The following is an 18,624-nucleotide window of genomic DNA, read 5'->3' as shown; positions in this document are numbered from 1 at the left end:
ACCAAAGCAATAGAAGAGAATACTAAAAACTATAACAAAAACTTTCCTGAAATACCAAAACGTTTGAAACTAGATACTAAAAGGCATACCACATATTTGGGAAAACAGACCTAAGACAACCAAGACATATTCGTAAAATTAAATGACCTTAAAGAAAAGAAGAAGAAGGAAAAAAAAACACACATCCCATGGTCATCCAAACAAAAAGACTGAGTGTTTTCCTTTTCTTTTATTTTTTTGCGGTATGCGGGCCTCTCACTGCTGTGGCCTCTCCCGTTGCGGAGCACAGGCTCCGGATGCGCAGGCTCAGTGGCCATAGCTCACGGGCCCAGCCGCTCCACGGCATGTGGGATCTTCCCGGACTGGGGCACGAACCCGTGTCCCCTGCATCGCCAGGCGGACTCTCAACCACTGCGCCACCAGGGAAGCCCAAGACTGAGTGTTTTATAAAGGAAAGAAAATCAAGCTGTTGTCAGATTTTAACAGCAACATTTTACATCAGAACTCAATGGAGAGACAGATTTTCTGTTCTTGGAAATCTTACCTCGGAGCCAGAGATGTTATATCCAGCCAAAGTGACCTTCAGTATAAAGGCCACAGACAAACTATTAAAACAACACGTAAGAACTCAGGAATTAACTGTTTCCACGAGCCCTTCCTGAGAACACACTTCCTATGACCCAAGTGACCAGAGATCAAGTGCCACAAGGGTGGTGACACTGACCACTGACGGCTGCTTAAATCACAAAGAGAAACAACCCGACGGAGCTTAAACAGATCAGAAACACGCAAACCCCATTCTGATCAAGTCTTTACAGCCCAGTCCCAATTTACAGGGTATAAGGAAGAGAGAGGAGTGTGATAAATGACAGCACAGAGAGAGGAGCATGTTCTGTCACCAAAGAAACTCCAAGAGAGAAGAGGAAAATCTACAGATTAAAATAAACTCAAAAGGTCTATCAGCCAATCCCAGTGTATGGCCCCTTATTTGGATCCTGATTCAAACAGACAAATTTGTAAACACGAAAACATCTATGAGACAATTTGAACAAAAAACTCTTAATAGTGGAGGTAACAATGAAACAAGGTTGACCAAGAGCTGATAATTATTGAAGCCAGGGTGTGTGGAGTTGTTCCTTACACTAATCTGTCCACCTTTACCTATGTGTGAAATTTTCCATGATAAAGTTTCTAAAACATGTCATCAGAAGAAACTGAATATCTAAGTGTAGACTGTGGTTACTAAAACAGAACTATACCTAAAATGTCTACCTACATTGCAACATTTTTTTCTGTATGATACCTTTCTTAGTTTCTTGAAAAAACTGATGACAAAAGTTTCCGAGAAAGAACTGATCTATGTAAATAAAAATTACACCAGTAAGAGATGAACACTGCCAACTTGACAGTCACTTCATCTTTCCACCATCACATACTTTTTTCCTTTCTCATATGTGCTCTCATGTATCTATCTTGTAACTGTGTCAGACAATGTTATATTTTACCAACTACAGGCACATATAACACTGTCAGCTCTTATCCACAAACTCCACGAGGCAAATAAATTAAGCTCAGGTTTCCTTCTTGCCCCAACTCTAACTCACAAGAGGAAATGACCTGCTGTGATTTTAATGAAAAGGCTTTCTCAGTTTACAGCATCTCCTCATTTCCTGTAACACATTGATTCTTTGCACATGACGCTTGATTTTTATCACAGCAACTGTTAGGAAATCAGCTTTGCAAAGACATGACATCATCACAAGAAGTATAATGTGCTCTAATGTTGAAACTATAAATTCCCACGAGCTAATAGTTCATGTGGTGCCTGAAAGATGTCAAGATTGCTGGTTCCTTGAATATTTAAAACATCCCATCGCACCCCCGAATCTGCTGAGGCACCCAGGGTCCTTGGCACAACGTGGGAGGCAAGGCCTTAAATAATAAACAAATACAAGGACCCCAATCCCAATTTTGAAGCAAGTGCTGCTTATCTCAATAAATTATAACACGATATTTGGGATTTGAAACATATCATTTCTTTATACAGGCACACCTTGGAGATATCACAGGTTTGGTTCCAGACCACACCAATAAATCGAGTACCACAATAAAGCGAGTCTTACGAATTTATTTTCGTTTCCCAGTGCATATAAATTTATGTTTACACTATACTGTGGTCTATTAAGTGTGCAACTGCATTATGTCTAAAAAATAACAGTGTACATACCTTCATTAAAAAATACTGCTAAAAAATGCTAACATTATCTGACAAGGCAGGGTTGCCACAAGCCTTCAATTTATAAAAACTGCAATTATCTGTGGAGCGCAATAAAATGAGGTACGCCTGTATTAATATTTTATGTATAAAACACGTACAGGTAAAAAAACAAACTTAGGCTTTCAGTAAAAAGGAGTTCAGTGGATTTAATTTGCTGTCCTATTAGCCACAGACACAGAAATCATAAAATCGTAAATAAACCCTGCCCATCAACAGCCGGTCCTGTTCACGGTCGCAGTGCCCGTTTAACCTCTCTGAAGAACACCCAGAGCAGTGAGTTTTCCATGCACTCACCTGATTCAACTTCCAGTGGAATTCTGCAGGTTTGTATTTCTTCTCTTCTGAAGGATCCTGACGGAGGAGGAAAATAAGCCGGCAGCCGTGGACATAGAGTGAATAATGGTGTCGGTTCATATCTGCGAAGAGTAATTCTACTAGTAAACTGCCGACTTAAGACCCAAAGGAGAACTAAAAGCTGTTTCTTGAATGGATCTTGAAGACACAGTTTTATCAGCACGGGTGAACTCTCCACGGTGGGCCAAGGCAGGGTTTAGGAAAAACTACGCTTGGGCTTTACTGAGAAGAGGGGCCCAATCCACTGAGTAAAGCTAGCAAACGCCCAGAGACCAGTGCAGTGTCTTGAGCACAGAGCAACGTGTGTCACCAAGAGCGTGTGGGAGCCTTTAGGGTTAGAATAAGGTGCCCACCTCCAGGCATCACTACAGCGGACGCCCCTTACAGCGAAGCTCACCCACCTGTTTTGTCTGAGCTGCAAAGGACCGTCTCCTTCTTCCTGCCAAACGGCCCGTGCCTCATCCACACAGAGATCGTAAAAGGCTCCTTGGGGTTGACGGAAACGACGCCATCTGGGACCCTCACCCCTTGAGTGCCATTGAACTCGAAGACCTGGTCGCTGTCGTGGCCATTGTCAGTGGGGAGGCCGATGGTCCAGTTCAAGGAGCCGCCCGGGGAAGGGAGCAGCTCAGCTGTGCCAGACGCAGCGCCTAAGCAACATGGAGACACTCACTATGCATCATGCGACGAACTCAAAAGGGACAAGCATTTCAAAGCCACACTAAGGTACTGTTTTTGTTTTTTTGTTTTTCTTAAATTGAACTAGAGTTGATTTACAATGTTGTGTTAGTTTCAGGTGTAGAGCAAAGTGATTCAGTTATACATACATATATAAATATATATATTGTTTTTTTTACATTCTCTTCTGTTATAGGTTAGTACAAGATATTGAGTATAGCTCTCTGTGCTATACCGTAGGTCCTTGTTTACCTATTTTATATATGGTAGTGTGTATATATTTATCCCAAAGTCCTAATTTATCCCTCCTCTCCCCACCTTTGGTAACCATAGTTTGTTTCCTATGTCTGTGAGTCTATTTCTGTTTTATAAATAAGTTCATTTGTATAATTTTTTTTAGATTCCACATATAAGTGATAGCATATGATATCTGTCTTTGTCTGACTTACTTCACTTAATATGATAATCTCTAGGTCCACCCATGTTGCTGCAAATGGCAATATTTCATTCTTTCTTATGGCTGAGTAATATTCCACTGTGTGTGTGTGTGTGTGCGCACGCGTGTGTGTATACATATACACACACACACACACACATATATATATACACATATCTTCTTTACCCATTCATCTGTCAATGGACAGTCAGGTGAGTTCCATGTCTTGGTTATTATAAACAGTGCTGCTATGAACACTGGGGTGCATGTATTAAGGTACCACTTTTATCTTAATGGTTATACAGTTTGCTAGTTCCAGTTTACTTTTCCTCAAAAATAAGGGTTTTTATTATTAAAAAGATTCATAAATAATAACCATAGATTTTTTTTTAAAGGAAGAAAAAAAGAGGAGTATAACCTTTAAAAACTGTGAATCACTATGTTGTACAGCAACTATACTTCAATAAAAAAATAAAGAAAAGAGAAAAAAAAAGAAGCATTACTTGTGATCCCACCCCAATATACCCACTATTAACATTTGGGTATAAACACTTCCAGTCCTTTCTTTATGAATGTACACATATTATTAAAATATGTATAATACGTATGAATATATGTCATAAAATATGTATAATATGAATATATTATAAAAGTGGAGTCCTGCTATGTAACACCTACATATATTCCCAGTAATATTCTTTACAGCATAATTTAAAATGTCTGAATAGCATTTCACTGTATAGAATTTGTGCTGTGATATATTTAACTGATCTGTCCTGTGCACACGGAGTTGTCCCTATTTTTTCTCTGTGACAAACCTTGCCTTGACGAGGACTTTTGTGTGTCTCCATGATTATTCCCTTAGGATAAACTCCTAGAAATGGGATACTAAGCCAAAGAACATGAAACATTTTCACAACTTTTGTTACACGTTGCCAGGCTCGATTTTCTTTTAAATTCATCCACAGAAGATCTTGCAACCTTTCACAGCCACCGGGCCCTTGACTTCTCTATTCCTAGGGGCAGCATGACTTGGCTGGGACAGCCTGGTCTTTTGAGTATCATACGATCTTGGTCCAAATCCCAGCTTGGCCACTTCCTAAAAGTGTGACCTTGGGCAAGCGACTCAGCCTCCCTCGGTCTCAACTAATTCTTCTGTAAAGACGAGGCCAATGCTACCACCTTTGTAGGCCTGATGGGAAGATTAAATGAAATAACACATGTGGAAGGACCTAGCGTACAGTAAGCACTCAAATAGAAAATTCTTTCTACCTTTAAACTGTTCTGCTGAGAGAATGTTCATTTAATACCATAAAAAATAATGGCATTACGAGAAAGTACTTTTACACTATACTTACATAGTATAAAATAGAAAATATTCCAGACCTCTTTACTTACATACATTTAGGTACATGATTATGAATATTTGGATTCAGAATCAGGATGAGCCACAGAGAATATACTTTTTCCCTTTTGCTTATTCTTCATATGACAATTTCCAATTATGAAAGAAAACTGGTTGCCTGAATCTAACTGTCATTATCACTTAGTGAAAAGACAGACGAGTACTGGAAAATGCTCCCTACGAAAGGCCCTTCCGAGCATCAAGAGGCCACTGAAGTTACTGGTATTTTACCACCGGCCAAGCGGAACATTCCTCCTCAGCATCTTCCCCAAGAGGCATCCATACCTCACCTTTACCTCATTCAGACAGACCAGGAAAATATCCAAACTGACGGTGAAGATGGAGAACTAGCCTTGGGTCAGATCTGCGATCATTCTGTCTCTCAGCTGCTCCACACCTTGTTTGTGGGACATAAAGACTATAAATTCGATGCAGGTTTCCTTAGTTTCCATTTTCTACTTCACGTTTGCCAAAAGCTATTGCATCACCTATAGCTTTTTTTTTCCTTCAGTCCTTACATAAACGTCTCATTTCATTTAAATCTCACTCCATCCGCCTACCGATGAAGGGGACACAGATTCGTGCCCCGGTCCAGGAGGATCCCACATGCCGGGGAGCGGCTGGGCCCGTGAGCCATGGCCGCTGAGCCTGCGCGTCCGGAGCCTGTGCTCCACAATGGGAGAGGCCACAACAGTGAGAGGCCCGCGTACCGCAAAAAAAAAAAAAAAAAAGTTTGGGATTTAAAAGTGAGCAAAAAAAAAGCTCACTCCACTTACAGAATGCCTATTTTGATGATTCTCAATGCATGTTAGAGAAATACTTGCTTCAAATCAGTGGTTCTTAAAATGCACAGACACAGACACAGACACACACACACACACACACACACACACACACACACTCTTCTGAACAGACTTTTAGGGGTTCAGGGTCCCTCTCTCGCCTCCTTACCACAGAGCCGGTGGAGGGACTTCTCAGAGTAGGTGTCGCGGTCACAGCCCTTCCCTATGTGGCTGGTCTCCAGCTCCACCGTCACCTGCACTGAGGCCACCGATTCACCACATGTCTCCAGGTGGACGTTTGGGAAAAGCGCCAAAGCACCAGTGCCAGGCTCGTACTCGACCCTCTTGTTCCATCCTGTGTGGGCCAACACACGGACGGCGGGGGGGGGAAGAAAACTCCCGTTAGGTCTCCGTGGTGAACAGATTTTCAGAGCAGGTGTGACAGCAGCAGAGAGACAGTGAGGCTCACCTTGCCACCCAGGGGTGCAGGTGGGCTTGATGCTGATCTTCACCAAAGCATCCTCTGTTGCCCTCTTCTTCCCGCAGTCGTAGGCCGTGACTGTCAGCTTGTACTGTTGCTCTTTCCTGGAGTTCAGCTTCTCTGTGTTTTTAATATAACCTTCCAAGAGGAAAAACAACAGTGAGAACCCAAACCCATTCTGCTTCTCTCTTCTGACTTTTTTTTTTTTAATTAACGTAGAGTTGATTATGTCAGTTTCAGGTGTACAGCAAAGTGATTCATATATATATATATATATATATATATATATATATTTTTTTTTTCCCCGATTAATTTCAAACCCACTGTTTTTGACTTCTGTCGTCCTATGCTGAAACACAAAATGCATGTGTTTCAGCCCTGGAAACACTGACACAGAAATAAACTGATGCTTGAGGTAATTAACATTCATGCTTTCCTGAGCTTGAACGCACACTAAATCCACCTTGAAGGATTATTTAAGCAGAGGAATGAGCCTATAGAATTCAGCCTCCATTTATTCTTATAGTTGTATTTGGTTTTATATTTAAGATTTAATAGTTAACATGTAAGAGAATAAAAGAGACAAAATAATTCAAGTATTTCAAATATTAAATACAAGATGGAGGGCTTCCCTGGTGGCACAGTGGTTAAGAATCCGCCTGCCGATGCAGGGGACACAGGTTCGAGCCCTGGTCCAGGAAGATCCCACGTGCCGCGGAGCAACTAAGCCCGTGCGCCACAACTACTGAGCCTGCACTCTAAAAGCTCACGTGCCACAACTACTGAAGCCCATGTGCCTAGAGCCCGTGCTCCGCAACAAGAGAAGCCACCGCAATGAGAAGCCCGCGCACCACAATGAAGAGTAGCCCCTGCTTGCCGCAACCAGAGAAAGCTGGCACGCAGCAACGAAGACCCAACACAGCCAGAAACAAAAACAAATAAATAAATAAATTTATAAAAATACAAGATGGAGCTGCATTAAATACTTCTTGCTAAAAGATTTACTTTGTTAGAGAGAGATTTCCTACCCTCAGCCAGTAGAACAGAAGCCTGCTTTTTGAACGTGAGTGCAAATGTCTGCAAAGTGTTTGCAATGTCCATCATTTCATCGAAGATTCTGGACTATGCATTAACAATGGAGACACCATAGCATCATCAAGAAGCCATAACCTAATAAAGAAGCTGCGCTCCAGAATAAGTTAATTCTAGTCAGTTACTAAGGATGGCGGGGTGTCTGGCAGCGAGGTATCAACCTTCATCTTCAAGACGAGGCAGAAAAGCCAAATCTGATGGAGAACAGAAAACGAAACTTACTAAGAGGCAGTCTCATTTGGATGCACGCTGACTGAAAGGTAGGGAGATAAAAAAATAAAAACACCTTAGGCGGGGGATTTTTATTAGATTTTGGTGGGAAAGGAAATAGAGGATCACCCTATAAGAGAACACAAGATTTGGTGCCAGAAAAGAGGCTTTCAGGGGACAGAGTAAAAACTTAAACATGACCTAAATAGACACTTCTCCAAAGACATAGATGGCCAAAAGGTACATGCATGAAAAGATGCTCAACATTGCTATTTATTAGAGAAATGCAAATCAAAACTACAATGAGGTATCACCTCACACCAGTCAGAATGGCCATCATCAGAAAGTCTACAAATAATAAATGCTGGAGAGGGTGTGGAGAAAAGGGAACCCTCCTACACTGTTGCTGGGAATGTAAATTGGTGCAGCCACTGTGGAGAACAGTATGGAGGGTCCTTAAAAAACTAAAAATAGAGCTACCATATGATCCAGCAATCCCACTCCTGGGCATATATCTGGAGAAAACCACAATTCAAAAAGATACAGTGCACCCCAATGTTGATTGCAACACTGTTTACAATAGCCAGGACATGGAAGCAACCTAAATGTCCATCGACAGATGAATGGATAAATATGTGGTATATGTATACAAAGGAATATTACTCAGCCATAAAAAAGAATGAAATAATGCCATTTGCAGCAACATGGATGGACCCACCAGTTATCATACTAAGTGAAGTAAGCCAGACAGAGAAAGATAAACATCATGATATGCCTTAAATGTGGAATGTTTAAAAAAAATTATACAAATGAACTTACATACAAAACAGAAACAGACCCATAGACATAGAAAACAAACTTATGGTTACCAAAGGGGAAGGGGGGGAAATAAATTAAGAGATTGGGATAAACATATACACACTACTATATATAAAATAGGGCTTCCCTCGTGGCCCAGTGATTAAGAATCAGTCTGCCAGTGCAGGGGGCAAGGGTTTAAGCCCTGGTCCGGGAAGATCCCACGTGCCACGAAGCAACTAAGCCCACGTGCCACAACTACTGAGCCTGCGCTCTAGAGCCCATGAGCCACAACTACTGAGCCCACGTGCCACAACTACTGAAGCCTGCGTGCCTAGAGCCCGTGCTCCACAACAAGAGAAGCCACCGCAATGAGAAGCCTGCGCACTGCAATGAAGAGTAGCCCCTGCTCACCACAACTAGAGAAAGCCCACACACAGCAACAAAGTCCCAGAGCAGCCAAAAATAAATTAATTAATAAAAAAAAAAAGTTAAAAAAAAAAAGATAACCAACAAGGACCTACTGTATAGCACAGGGAACTATAGTCAATATTTTGTAATAACACATAAGGGAAAAGAATCTGAAAAAAAATATATATATATAAAACTGAATCACTTTGCAGTATGCCTGAAACTAACACAACACTGTAAATCAACTACACTTTAACTAAAAAACAAAACAACTTAAATGTGAGACAGACACACCAACTTAGGTCTTGCTATGGACTGAATGTGTGTGTCCCCCCAAATTCTTATGTTGGACTGTTGACTCTCAATGTGATGGCAGTAGGAGGTGGGGCCTCTGGGAGGTGATGAGGTTTAGACGAGGTCATGAGGGTGGAGCCCTCATGACGGGACTAGTGTCCTTACAAGAGAAAGAGACTAGAGCTTTCTCCCTGCCACGAGAGGACACAGCAAGAAGCAGGTCCTCACTGACGTTCGGCACCTTGATCTTGGACTTCTCAGCCTCCAGAACTGTGAAAGGTTAAGTGTCTGCTGTTTCGGCCCCCCAGGTCTATGGTATTTTGTTAGAGCAGCCTGAACGGACTAACTGTGAGTTTCACCGAAGTGCAGACAAAGTTTGGGTTAGAAGCCGACTGGCACAGAGGGGCTGCCTACCCCATCTCCCCCGCAGTGAGGAAAGAACGCTCCTGGGTGCTCACCATCTTTGTCGACAGCAAATGGCACATCCGGGGTGACAATCTCATAGCTGCAAATCTGGCTGAACTGGGGGGAGCAGTCTGCGTCCACTGCCTCCACCCTCAGGATGCTGTCGTACTGCTTCCCCTCCACCACCGTGGCTTTGTAGGACTTCTCCTTGAATACAGGGGCATACTCGTTCACGTCGTTCACCTGAATATGGACAGTGGCTCTGGAAGAAGGGGGAAGGAGAAAGGCTGTGTGTTTTGCTTGTTTTTTTACCCCAAGAATAAAATTCCGCCCTATTCTTAAATTTCCTTTAACTTTTAAAGTTAAAATAGGAATCTGGTTGATTCTTCCAAGTCCTAGCGAGTAAGAGAGCTGGTACAAAGGCAGTAATATGAAATAAGAGACTTGGGATTTTCTTGACAATGTGTGGCAGGGCTGGCAGAAGGGAGATATAAACTATATTAGACATCTGTTTGCTCTCCAATCAAAAAGTTAAAAATGTTTTGTTGCAAAATCTGGAAAAAAATCAGGAAGAAGGGTTAAGAAGTACAGATAGAAGATGGGAAATTATGAGCATTAAAACAAGTTCTGCCCTGCTTCTAAGGAACAGAGACCATCAGGAACCCACTGCTGGGATAGCATCCACTGCTGACCCAACAAATGAAGGACCTCTACTTGCCCTTCCTGGTTCCGTGTCCCATCTCCCCAGCCCGGGCACAAGAAAACTAGGGCATCATCAGACCAGGCTACAAACAGAAAACGGTCAGTCTCACGTGCTACTGACCAGGGTATGTTTCTGAATCAGACAAGGTCCCTGACTGAAATGAGGTCTTTTTCAGGGAAAATGATAATATCACATTTTGTAAAAAGGAAGAGGCAGGATTCACTGGCATGCAGCACTCCCACTGTTCACCAAGACCCTCCACACCCCAGTGCTACCCGTCCATCCTGACCCTCACAATGGGTTACACGACCTCACCTCACCTATGTGTCCTCCTTCCTTAGCCAATACACTAAGGAGAAACGGAGACACGACAAAATTAAATTTGCCTAATGTCGAAGGGCTAGTAAGTGGCGGAGAAAAGACTAGAAAAAGGCTAAATCCAAGTCTTGTTCAATCTTCTCCGTTACACCAGTAGTTCTCAACTGGCAGGAACGACGTGAACACACCCAGGATGGGGTGCAGAAGCCAGCTCTCTTCCACCAGCTCAAAAGCGTTTCATGCCCTTTAAATTTACAGAAAAAAAAAAGATAAGCGTAACAACAAAATACCTTCCTCTGGGTAAAAGTAGGCTTTTTGAATTTTCAATGTAAGGCCCTAGTTTCTTTACTAGAGTATCTGGTGGGATAAAATTACTCATTTATTCAACACCTACTATGTGCCAGGCACTGGCTGGGAGCCATACACAAGGGTAAACAGGATACCTGCCCTCAAAGAGCTTACAATCTCACTGGGGACAATTGGGAACTAGCCTCTGCCTCATGTTTCAAAAACCAGAAGTCTTGGGGCAGCGGCAACTGTCACCACTTTCCTTACACACACACGCTCTCTGTCCAGCTCACTTACTTATGAGACTTTTTCGCGTTGGCCCCGTCAGGCCCCTTCCCGCAGTCGTAGGCCTGGATGGTGAATGTGTAGTCCTTCTGGAGTTCACAGTCCAGTTTCTCTTTTGAGCGAATGATTCCCTCGCCAGTGGATTTATCCACCACTACTGCATCAAAGGGGACATTCTGCCCATGAATTTTAAATCCACAAATCTCACCTAGGGAGTCAAAACAGCACGGGTTAGAGTTTCCGCCACACAAACGAAGGGCACACTCCCCTCCTCCCCCAAAGAAAATAAACAACAACAATTTGGCAGCCAGGGGTTTAGAGGGTCTGTGAACAAAGCAAGGGCACTTGTGCTTGGACAGGGGGTAAGTTCTGGGGCTTTAGTAAAAAGAAGCATGTTCTGGCTTTCCAAGCAACTTGTTTAAACTTTGCATCCATTCATGCAGGAATACAAAAGAGAAAGAGAAAGAATATAGACAGGCATTTCACAGGAGTACTTAAGAGAGCTCCAGGGCTAAGTAGTTTCATTAGCAAACAGCCAAGGCCTGATAACACGGAGAAACTGCCCAGCTACCTGGGAGGGCTGCGCAGCTATTTTGATTTGGACCAGAGAGGAGGCTAGAAAGCACAGTTAAGTGTTGAGAGAGGAAGAAGCAGTGAGGCATAGGTTCAGCACCATTGTTACAGAAAGTCTGTCAAAAAAAAAATATATATCGAAGAAACAAGTCTTCCTGTGCAATGAGCCTGGCTAAAATTAGGGAATCAAAACAAACTACTGAATGAGAAAACGGTAGAAATACCAACTTTTCAGGCATCCATTTCAACAGCTATCAGCTACAATTAAGATACAGTTTCCATTCTCGGGAGGGATTTGCTAGACTTGCCTTGTTTCGGACTTTATCCTATCAGACCTGAAAAAGAAGCCTGCCTGGGAACGTAAGCACATCCAAGTTGGTCTACAAGCTTATGTAGGAGTTAAAACCTAGGTTTCCATTCTGGCCCATGGGAGGATACATATAAATACTTTGATGTATGTATAAAACTTCACAGAGTGTATTTCACATAAAAATAAAACTGAACTCTTCCAAAATTACAACTAGTAGAAAATGGTCACAAAGTGGATCTCTTAAATCCAATTTTAAAAAAAGGAACAGGATTATCCATGTAGTTCAAATGGATGTCTGATTTCCAGATATTTCTAACCAAGGGTCTGGTTACATACAATTTCCATCAATATACTTAAAAATAGAAATAAAGTAGGAGAATAAATAGGGGTGAGAGAACATGACAGTTTCTTCTGTTTAAGGGCTGATTCCCAATTTTATAAACAAAGTTAGTGGGTTAATGTTCATAAGAGGCATAGAAAGAACCCTTTATCACCTTCTTTGGTGACTGTCACCTCAAAACTCTCTAAAGGGAGAAAAGATAAACCCATGTCAGTAATACAGGAAAGAAGGAAGCCGAAACAATAAGGAAAAAAAAAAAGTCAAAGATGCACATATTACACAGAAAAGCTTGACATAATTTAACAACAAATTCGGTAGCCAGCTTTAGCAGAACTGCATCTTCAGTAACAAAACATCTCTATGAATCCAACTTACCACAGATTACTCTAGCCTAGTGATGAAATACCGCTATAAAGTCTCCTCACACCCTCAGGTGTCATGAGGATTTTTCTCTTCATGACTGCTTTGATGATAACGGTTTCTAAGTGAGTCTAGTTGTTATTTTACAGTTTTCGGATTTTCATTTTCAAGCTAAGTTCTCACTGGCTAGATTCTGGTAACTTTCAACTGGTCTTAGATTTAACAGCACAGTTGGAGGAAAGGGTTTGACTTTAACCCTTTGTTCTTGAGCTGAATAACAATGTGTTCTCAGCTAAAGTACCCAACCAAGGCAACAAACACAAAGCCCTCTTCTAATGGAACATATACTTAAATGCGAACTGAAACCAGATTCGGTACTAACTGTAGCGATACTACAACGATCATGGCTTTTATTTTGTGAAAACAGCTCTTCTTCCAAGTCAATATAAATCCTGCTCACCTCACCCTGCGACCCCTACAGAGCAGAAACGAGAAGATCAGGAGTCCCTCTCCCGGGACGCAGCGTGGCCTCGCCGGGAAACCATCCCTCCCACCAGAGGTTACACAGCCTCAATTCCCTGTTTTTTGGGTTTTTTTTTTAATGGTTTTACCACATATTTGCATATCCGTCAACAGTGTTGTTTCATTTTGTTTATTTTTGAGTTTCAAAAAATGGCCATCATATGGTGTGCGATTTTTGTGACTTGCTTTTTCACTCGACCTTTTCCAACCGTGCGTGTCTGAGATGCCTTCGTCCTCGTTGGCGTATGCAGTCACATAGTTCACTCACTCTCACCAGCACGCACAGGGAGAACCCAGTGAGTTAAAACATAAGCGCTTAAAACACTGCCCGGTACAAAGAAAGCGCTCCGCGAACGTCTGCTGTCACTGTAATTATTTCCCATTGTGTGAACACACCGTAACTCCAGTGTTTTGCTGTGTATGAACAAGGCTACGGTGGGTCCTTCTGTCCTGCTTCCTGGGCACATACACAGGCTCTCTCCAGATCTGTGCTGCCCGGTACCGGAGCCACTAGCCACGTGGGGCTGCTAAAAATTGAACTAAAATTCGTATTTTAGTGCGTGATATTAAAAACTCAGTTCCTCGGTCGCAGTGGCTGCATTTCAAGGGCTCAACGGGCACACGTGACTAGTAACTACTGAATGGAGACGTGGACAGGGAATCCCACCACCATCACAAGCTCTACGGGACAGCACTGCTCAGAGTGGTGGGGGCAAACCCGCAGGTTAAGTCCAGCCAGGGCGTGATTTTGAACGGCCTGCGAGCTGAAAATGGCTCCTGTGTATCCCTTCAGGACACGAGAAAATTACATGGAATTCAAACTTCAGTGTCCATAAGTAATGTTTTATCAGGACACAGACCTACTAATGTCTTGTCTAGGGCTGCTTTCCCCTCCCCCGATAGTGGCACAGCTGGGTCACTGCCAGAGAGACCCTGTGGGCTGCAAAGCCTCGAAATCTCACTACCAGCTTTTGACAGAAAGGCTGGCTGATCACTGCTCTGGAATCCACCATGAGCACAACTGCTGGGTACCAGCTGCGTCCAACTGTTTTCCAGAACGCTAAGCCACTAGCTTGCATTCACACTTTTCGGGTGTATACTAACACAGCATAGTACACGTTAAGGTACTAACACAGCATAGTACACGTTAAGGTACCAACACGGCATAGTACACGTTAAGGTACTAACACGGCATAGTACACGTTAAGGTAAATCAGGTTGCCCTGCTTGAATTCACAGGTGACGTCTCGGTTTTTGACTTGGAGTTTGCTGTTCCGAAGAGGAAACTGTGAGGCCGCCCCACGTCGCTCACCGCGACGGCACGTGCTTTGCCGACAAGGCGGCTGTGTAGGGAAGTGAGATTTAAGACCCTGGGACGAAGCGTCTGACCTGGGTGATGCTGCCTACTTGGTGCATTGCTGAGTAAGAGTTTAAAGACACTCATCATTCAGGCAATGTCCTTGAGACTGTTTCTGAGATTATGAGGAGAGTGGAACTGTTTGCCAAAAGCTGAAACTCCCTCAGTCACTCCTTCAGGCTATCAGGCTAGGAGGAGGGGGAGGGAGGACTCCGAGGGTAGGAAAGCACCGGGGTGTTTCCAGTCTTTCCAGTCGATACTGCAGGTGTCCGGGGAAGGCTGCATTGATAAGGTAACGTCAGAGTAGAAACCAGAGGAAATTAAGGGAGCAAACCACATGCTCATCTGGGGAAGAGTTCCACAGAGAGGGAACAGTGAGTGCAAAGGTCCTGAGGCAGACCTGGGCCTGGCCCGGCTCAGGAACAAGGAGGCGTGTGCTGCTCAGTGGCTGAGCACAGGGGAGGACAAAAGATGAGGTGAGATACAGACAAGCAACCTGAAGCTACGGCAGCTACTACACAATTGCTGCTTCTCCCCCAAGTGAGGAGGGCATGACTGGAGAGTTCTGAGCAGAGAAATAAATAAATATGGCTCATAGTCTGAAAGAATCCATCTGACTGCTGTGCCGAAAATACGTCTGTCAGAGGGCAAAGGTGGACACTGGAGTGACCCAGGCAGAGATGCTGAAGGACAGAGCAGGGAGGACATGGGACGCTGGGAAGTGGTCAGATGGGTTTTGAAAGTAAGGCCAAGGCTGAGGGATTCTGAGGGAGAAACTGCAAAGGATGAAGTTGCCTTCAGCCGACACGGGGAGAAACCATGGAAGGAAGGTCCGGAGGGAGGAATGGGGGGTTGTACTTCCGCTTTGAACACGTGCCTCTACCACGATTTGTTACGGAATAACACCTCAGACGGATGATTATCAAATCTAAGAACAGATGTTATTCTGAAACTCATGTATTTCCCGGCTGCTCTCTAGAAGACAGGAACTATTTACGAGAACAGCAAAAACATACATGTGTTACCTTCGCCACATACCCCACCGACTGTACCTAAGTCACTACTCAAACGGGCTACCTCATTAGGACCTGGTGCCTCAGATCCACGATGCTCATTACACAGCTAGGTCAACTGGGTCCTTTTGCCTGGAATGATTTAAAACCATCTCGCCGGCTGGCAGCTTGACGCAACAGGAGCAGCATGAAGTTCACCCCGGGCAGACCTGGGCTTTCCGTACCACCTGCGTGGCCTTCGTGTCTCTGCTGGGTCTTCTAAGCCATCGTCTGCACACTGGCCAGTACACGCATTTCTCGGGGTCCATCTACTCGTCCAACCGGGGACCCCGATTCTAATGAGGAAGACGGATCCGACTGGAACAGGCGAGGGGCGAGTGAATGAGTGAAAGCGACTGCAGTATTTCAGATGAGATTTGACGAGGGCTAGACTAAGGCGGTGTCAGCAGGAAATATTTAAGGGATTTCAGGAGGATGGACAGGACTTTGCAGCCCACTGGGCAGAGAGAGTGAGAGGGTTGGGAGGAACGCCCGGGTTTTCAGCTGATGGTGCCCTTTAGGGAACTGAGGTGCAGAGAAAAGAGGAGAAGATTCACGAAAAAGGTGTTTGGCCTGTTTATCCCAAGCAAACTTCTCGCTGGTTTGTTTGCTGGCGGATTTTAAAGCCCCACATTAATCTCTTTCATCCATACAACATTCACTGGATGCAGGTAAAGACCTTTCTCTTTAACATAACCACAATCACATTACACAGGCAACAAAATGAACAATAATCCCTTGGATATTTTCTTTTTTTTTTTTTTTTTTTTTTTTTGCGGTACGCGGGCCTCTCACCGTTGTGGCCTCTCCCGTTGCGGAGCACAGGCTTCGGACGCGCAGGCTCAGCAGCCATGGCTCACAGGCCTCGCCGCTCCGCGGCATGTGGGATCTTCCCGGACCGGGGCACGAACCCGTGTCCCCTGCATCGGCAGGCAGACTCCCAACCACTGCGCCACCAGGGAAGCCCCCTTGGATATTTTCATAGGGAGTATCCTACTGCTTCTCGTTCAGTTTATGATTTTCCTCCTCCTAACCAGGGACCAATTTCTGTCAATAATTCTCCTGAGAGCTGATCTTTCTAAACTTTCAAGTGGTCGTTGATTCATTCTTCTCCCCTCTCCTTCACACTTGTGCGTACAGTTCTCCTAGTGACACACGTATGACCGTTACATAAGTGTGGTTACGTGGGAGCCGCATGTATCAGGTGGAGCTGCACCATGGTGATGACACAGGAAGTGCACCTCTGTCCTCTGCATCCTCAGGCTGCTCTCCCAGACTCAGCCTTCTCCCAACCTCAGCAAAGAAGGACCCCTCAAAATCACCTCTCGTATTGTTTTCTGTCCTGTTCCTTCCCACTCAATCCAGACCACGTACCGTTGCTCCGCTAGATGAATCCCGTCATATCTGAAATGCCCCACCAGGTTTCCTGGACGACCCCTCTAGCTGTGATGGCCTCAGAATGCACCAAACCCTCCCCTGTCTCTCTCCACTCTTCATTCCCTTTAGATCATCTAAAATAGTCAAAAGAATTTTTAAAAAGCAAAACATAAAAATATAACAATGGGTGAATGCAGCAAAGTAGAGATATGGCTTCTCGCCATCCAGCTGCATCCAGGTTCTTGGCCGACAGTGTTTTCTCTTCTGTCCCTTTGGTTTCTGGCTGGCCTGGCATTCTTTCTCCATCTTCTTCCAAATCTGAATTTGGTCTCAAACTCTCCCCCAAACGAGAGGGGTGTCTCTAGAGCCTCTCCTGCAGCCTCACCAGCTCTGGTGCCGTCCTGCCCTCACACCACACTGCTAATGGAGATCATGGGCGCCACTCCAACGCTTAGGGCTCAGGGAAGCCCCTGGAGGTCCAGTGGTTAGGACTCCACGCTTTCACTGCAGGGGAAAGCAGGTTTGGTCCCTGGTCAGGGAATTGAGATCCCACAAGCCGTGACGCGGGGGAAAAAGAAAAAAAAAAAAAACCCACTTAGGGTCCTCTGGTGACAACAGATATCCATTCCAGCTAACTCAGCGAAAGGGCCTTCACTGAAGAGCCACTGGGAACTCATGGAATTGACTGCAGGCCAGAGAAAGGGACTTAGGAAACTGTCAGAAACCAAGGCAGCTTGAGAGACCAGCAAAGAGGAGCCACAACAGTCCCAGAGCAAAATGGTCTGGACAGGAATGAATGTGACCACACCTGGTATCAGCGCCTTTGTCCCTCTGCTCAATATTCACATCCCAAGAGGGAGCATCCGGTCGGCCCTGCTAGGCTCATGCGTGTGCCTGGCTGGGGAAAGCAGGGTGATGGGCTGTAGAGCCACCTACCTGGACCCGACAGGAAAGAGACCAGGGGCTGTTAAGGGAAAAGGGACATTTCCTGAGCAGCAAGTGTCCACTACAACGTCCCCGCTAATCCAACTCTCCTCCCTAACCCACTTCTCTCTCCTTGGCGTCTCTCCACACCCACCAGCTGGACATCCAGGCTGACTCTTATTTTATGGCGACTTTTGACTTGTTTACTGGTCCAGGCTTGTTTCTAGAACAAGCTCACGCGTGGCTCTAATCAGAACAGGTTTTCAAGATACCTTAAAAGTACAAAAAGCATACACCCAAGGGTTACGTCCTCCAAGCTCCTCAGACTACTGCAATGGTTCTCAAATTTCAGTGTGCCAAGAACTGCCTCAGAAGCTCGCTGAAAATGTAGTCTGCCAAGTCCCATTCCCAGAACTTCTGACTCAGCAGCTCTGAGGCAGAGCTCAGTAATCCAATAAGCACTGCCAGGTGGCTCCAATGCAGATGGGCTGCAGTGCGTACTTGAGAGACTGGCCCATCAGTGGTTTCCAAACCTCACGGGCTGGTTACAGATTTCTAAACTGTGCTCCTGCAAGTACAGACTCACACAGG

General features: G+C 44.5%; 1 protein-coding gene across 8 annotated transcripts in view; it reads right to left on the bottom strand.

The window, feature by feature from the left end:
• CLSTN1 (calsyntenin 1) overlaps window positions 1-18,624 on the bottom strand; it is a 78,512-nt gene that overhangs the window by 14,287 nt on the left and 45,601 nt on the right. For 4 of the 8 annotated variants that reach the window (XM_033843657.2, XM_073796437.1, XM_033843650.2 and 1 more), the window contains exons 3-9: window positions 12,596-12,625; window positions 11,231-11,426; window positions 9,678-9,886; window positions 6,403-6,552; window positions 6,103-6,288; window positions 3,034-3,282; window positions 2,573-2,694 (exon numbers count right to left, since the gene is read on the bottom strand). In XM_033843657.2, the coding sequence (XP_033699548.1) occupies window positions 2,573-2,694; window positions 3,034-3,282; window positions 6,103-6,288; window positions 6,403-6,552; window positions 9,678-9,886; window positions 11,231-11,426; window positions 12,596-12,625 (1,142 nt within the window). The remainder of the gene's footprint in view (window positions 1-2,572; window positions 2,695-3,033; window positions 3,283-6,102; window positions 6,289-6,402; window positions 6,553-9,677; window positions 9,887-11,230; window positions 11,427-12,595; window positions 12,626-18,624) is intronic. The other 4 variants (XM_073796432.1, XM_073796420.1, XM_033843655.2 and 1 more) reach the window with 1 other exon arrangement.

Source organism: Tursiops truncatus, chromosome 1, assembly GCF_011762595.2.
Source record: "Tursiops truncatus isolate mTurTru1 chromosome 1, mTurTru1.mat.Y, whole genome shotgun sequence".
NCBI lineage: Eukaryota > Metazoa > Chordata > Mammalia > Artiodactyla > Delphinidae > Tursiops > Tursiops truncatus.
This window is presented reverse-complemented; position numbering and strand designations above follow the sequence as displayed.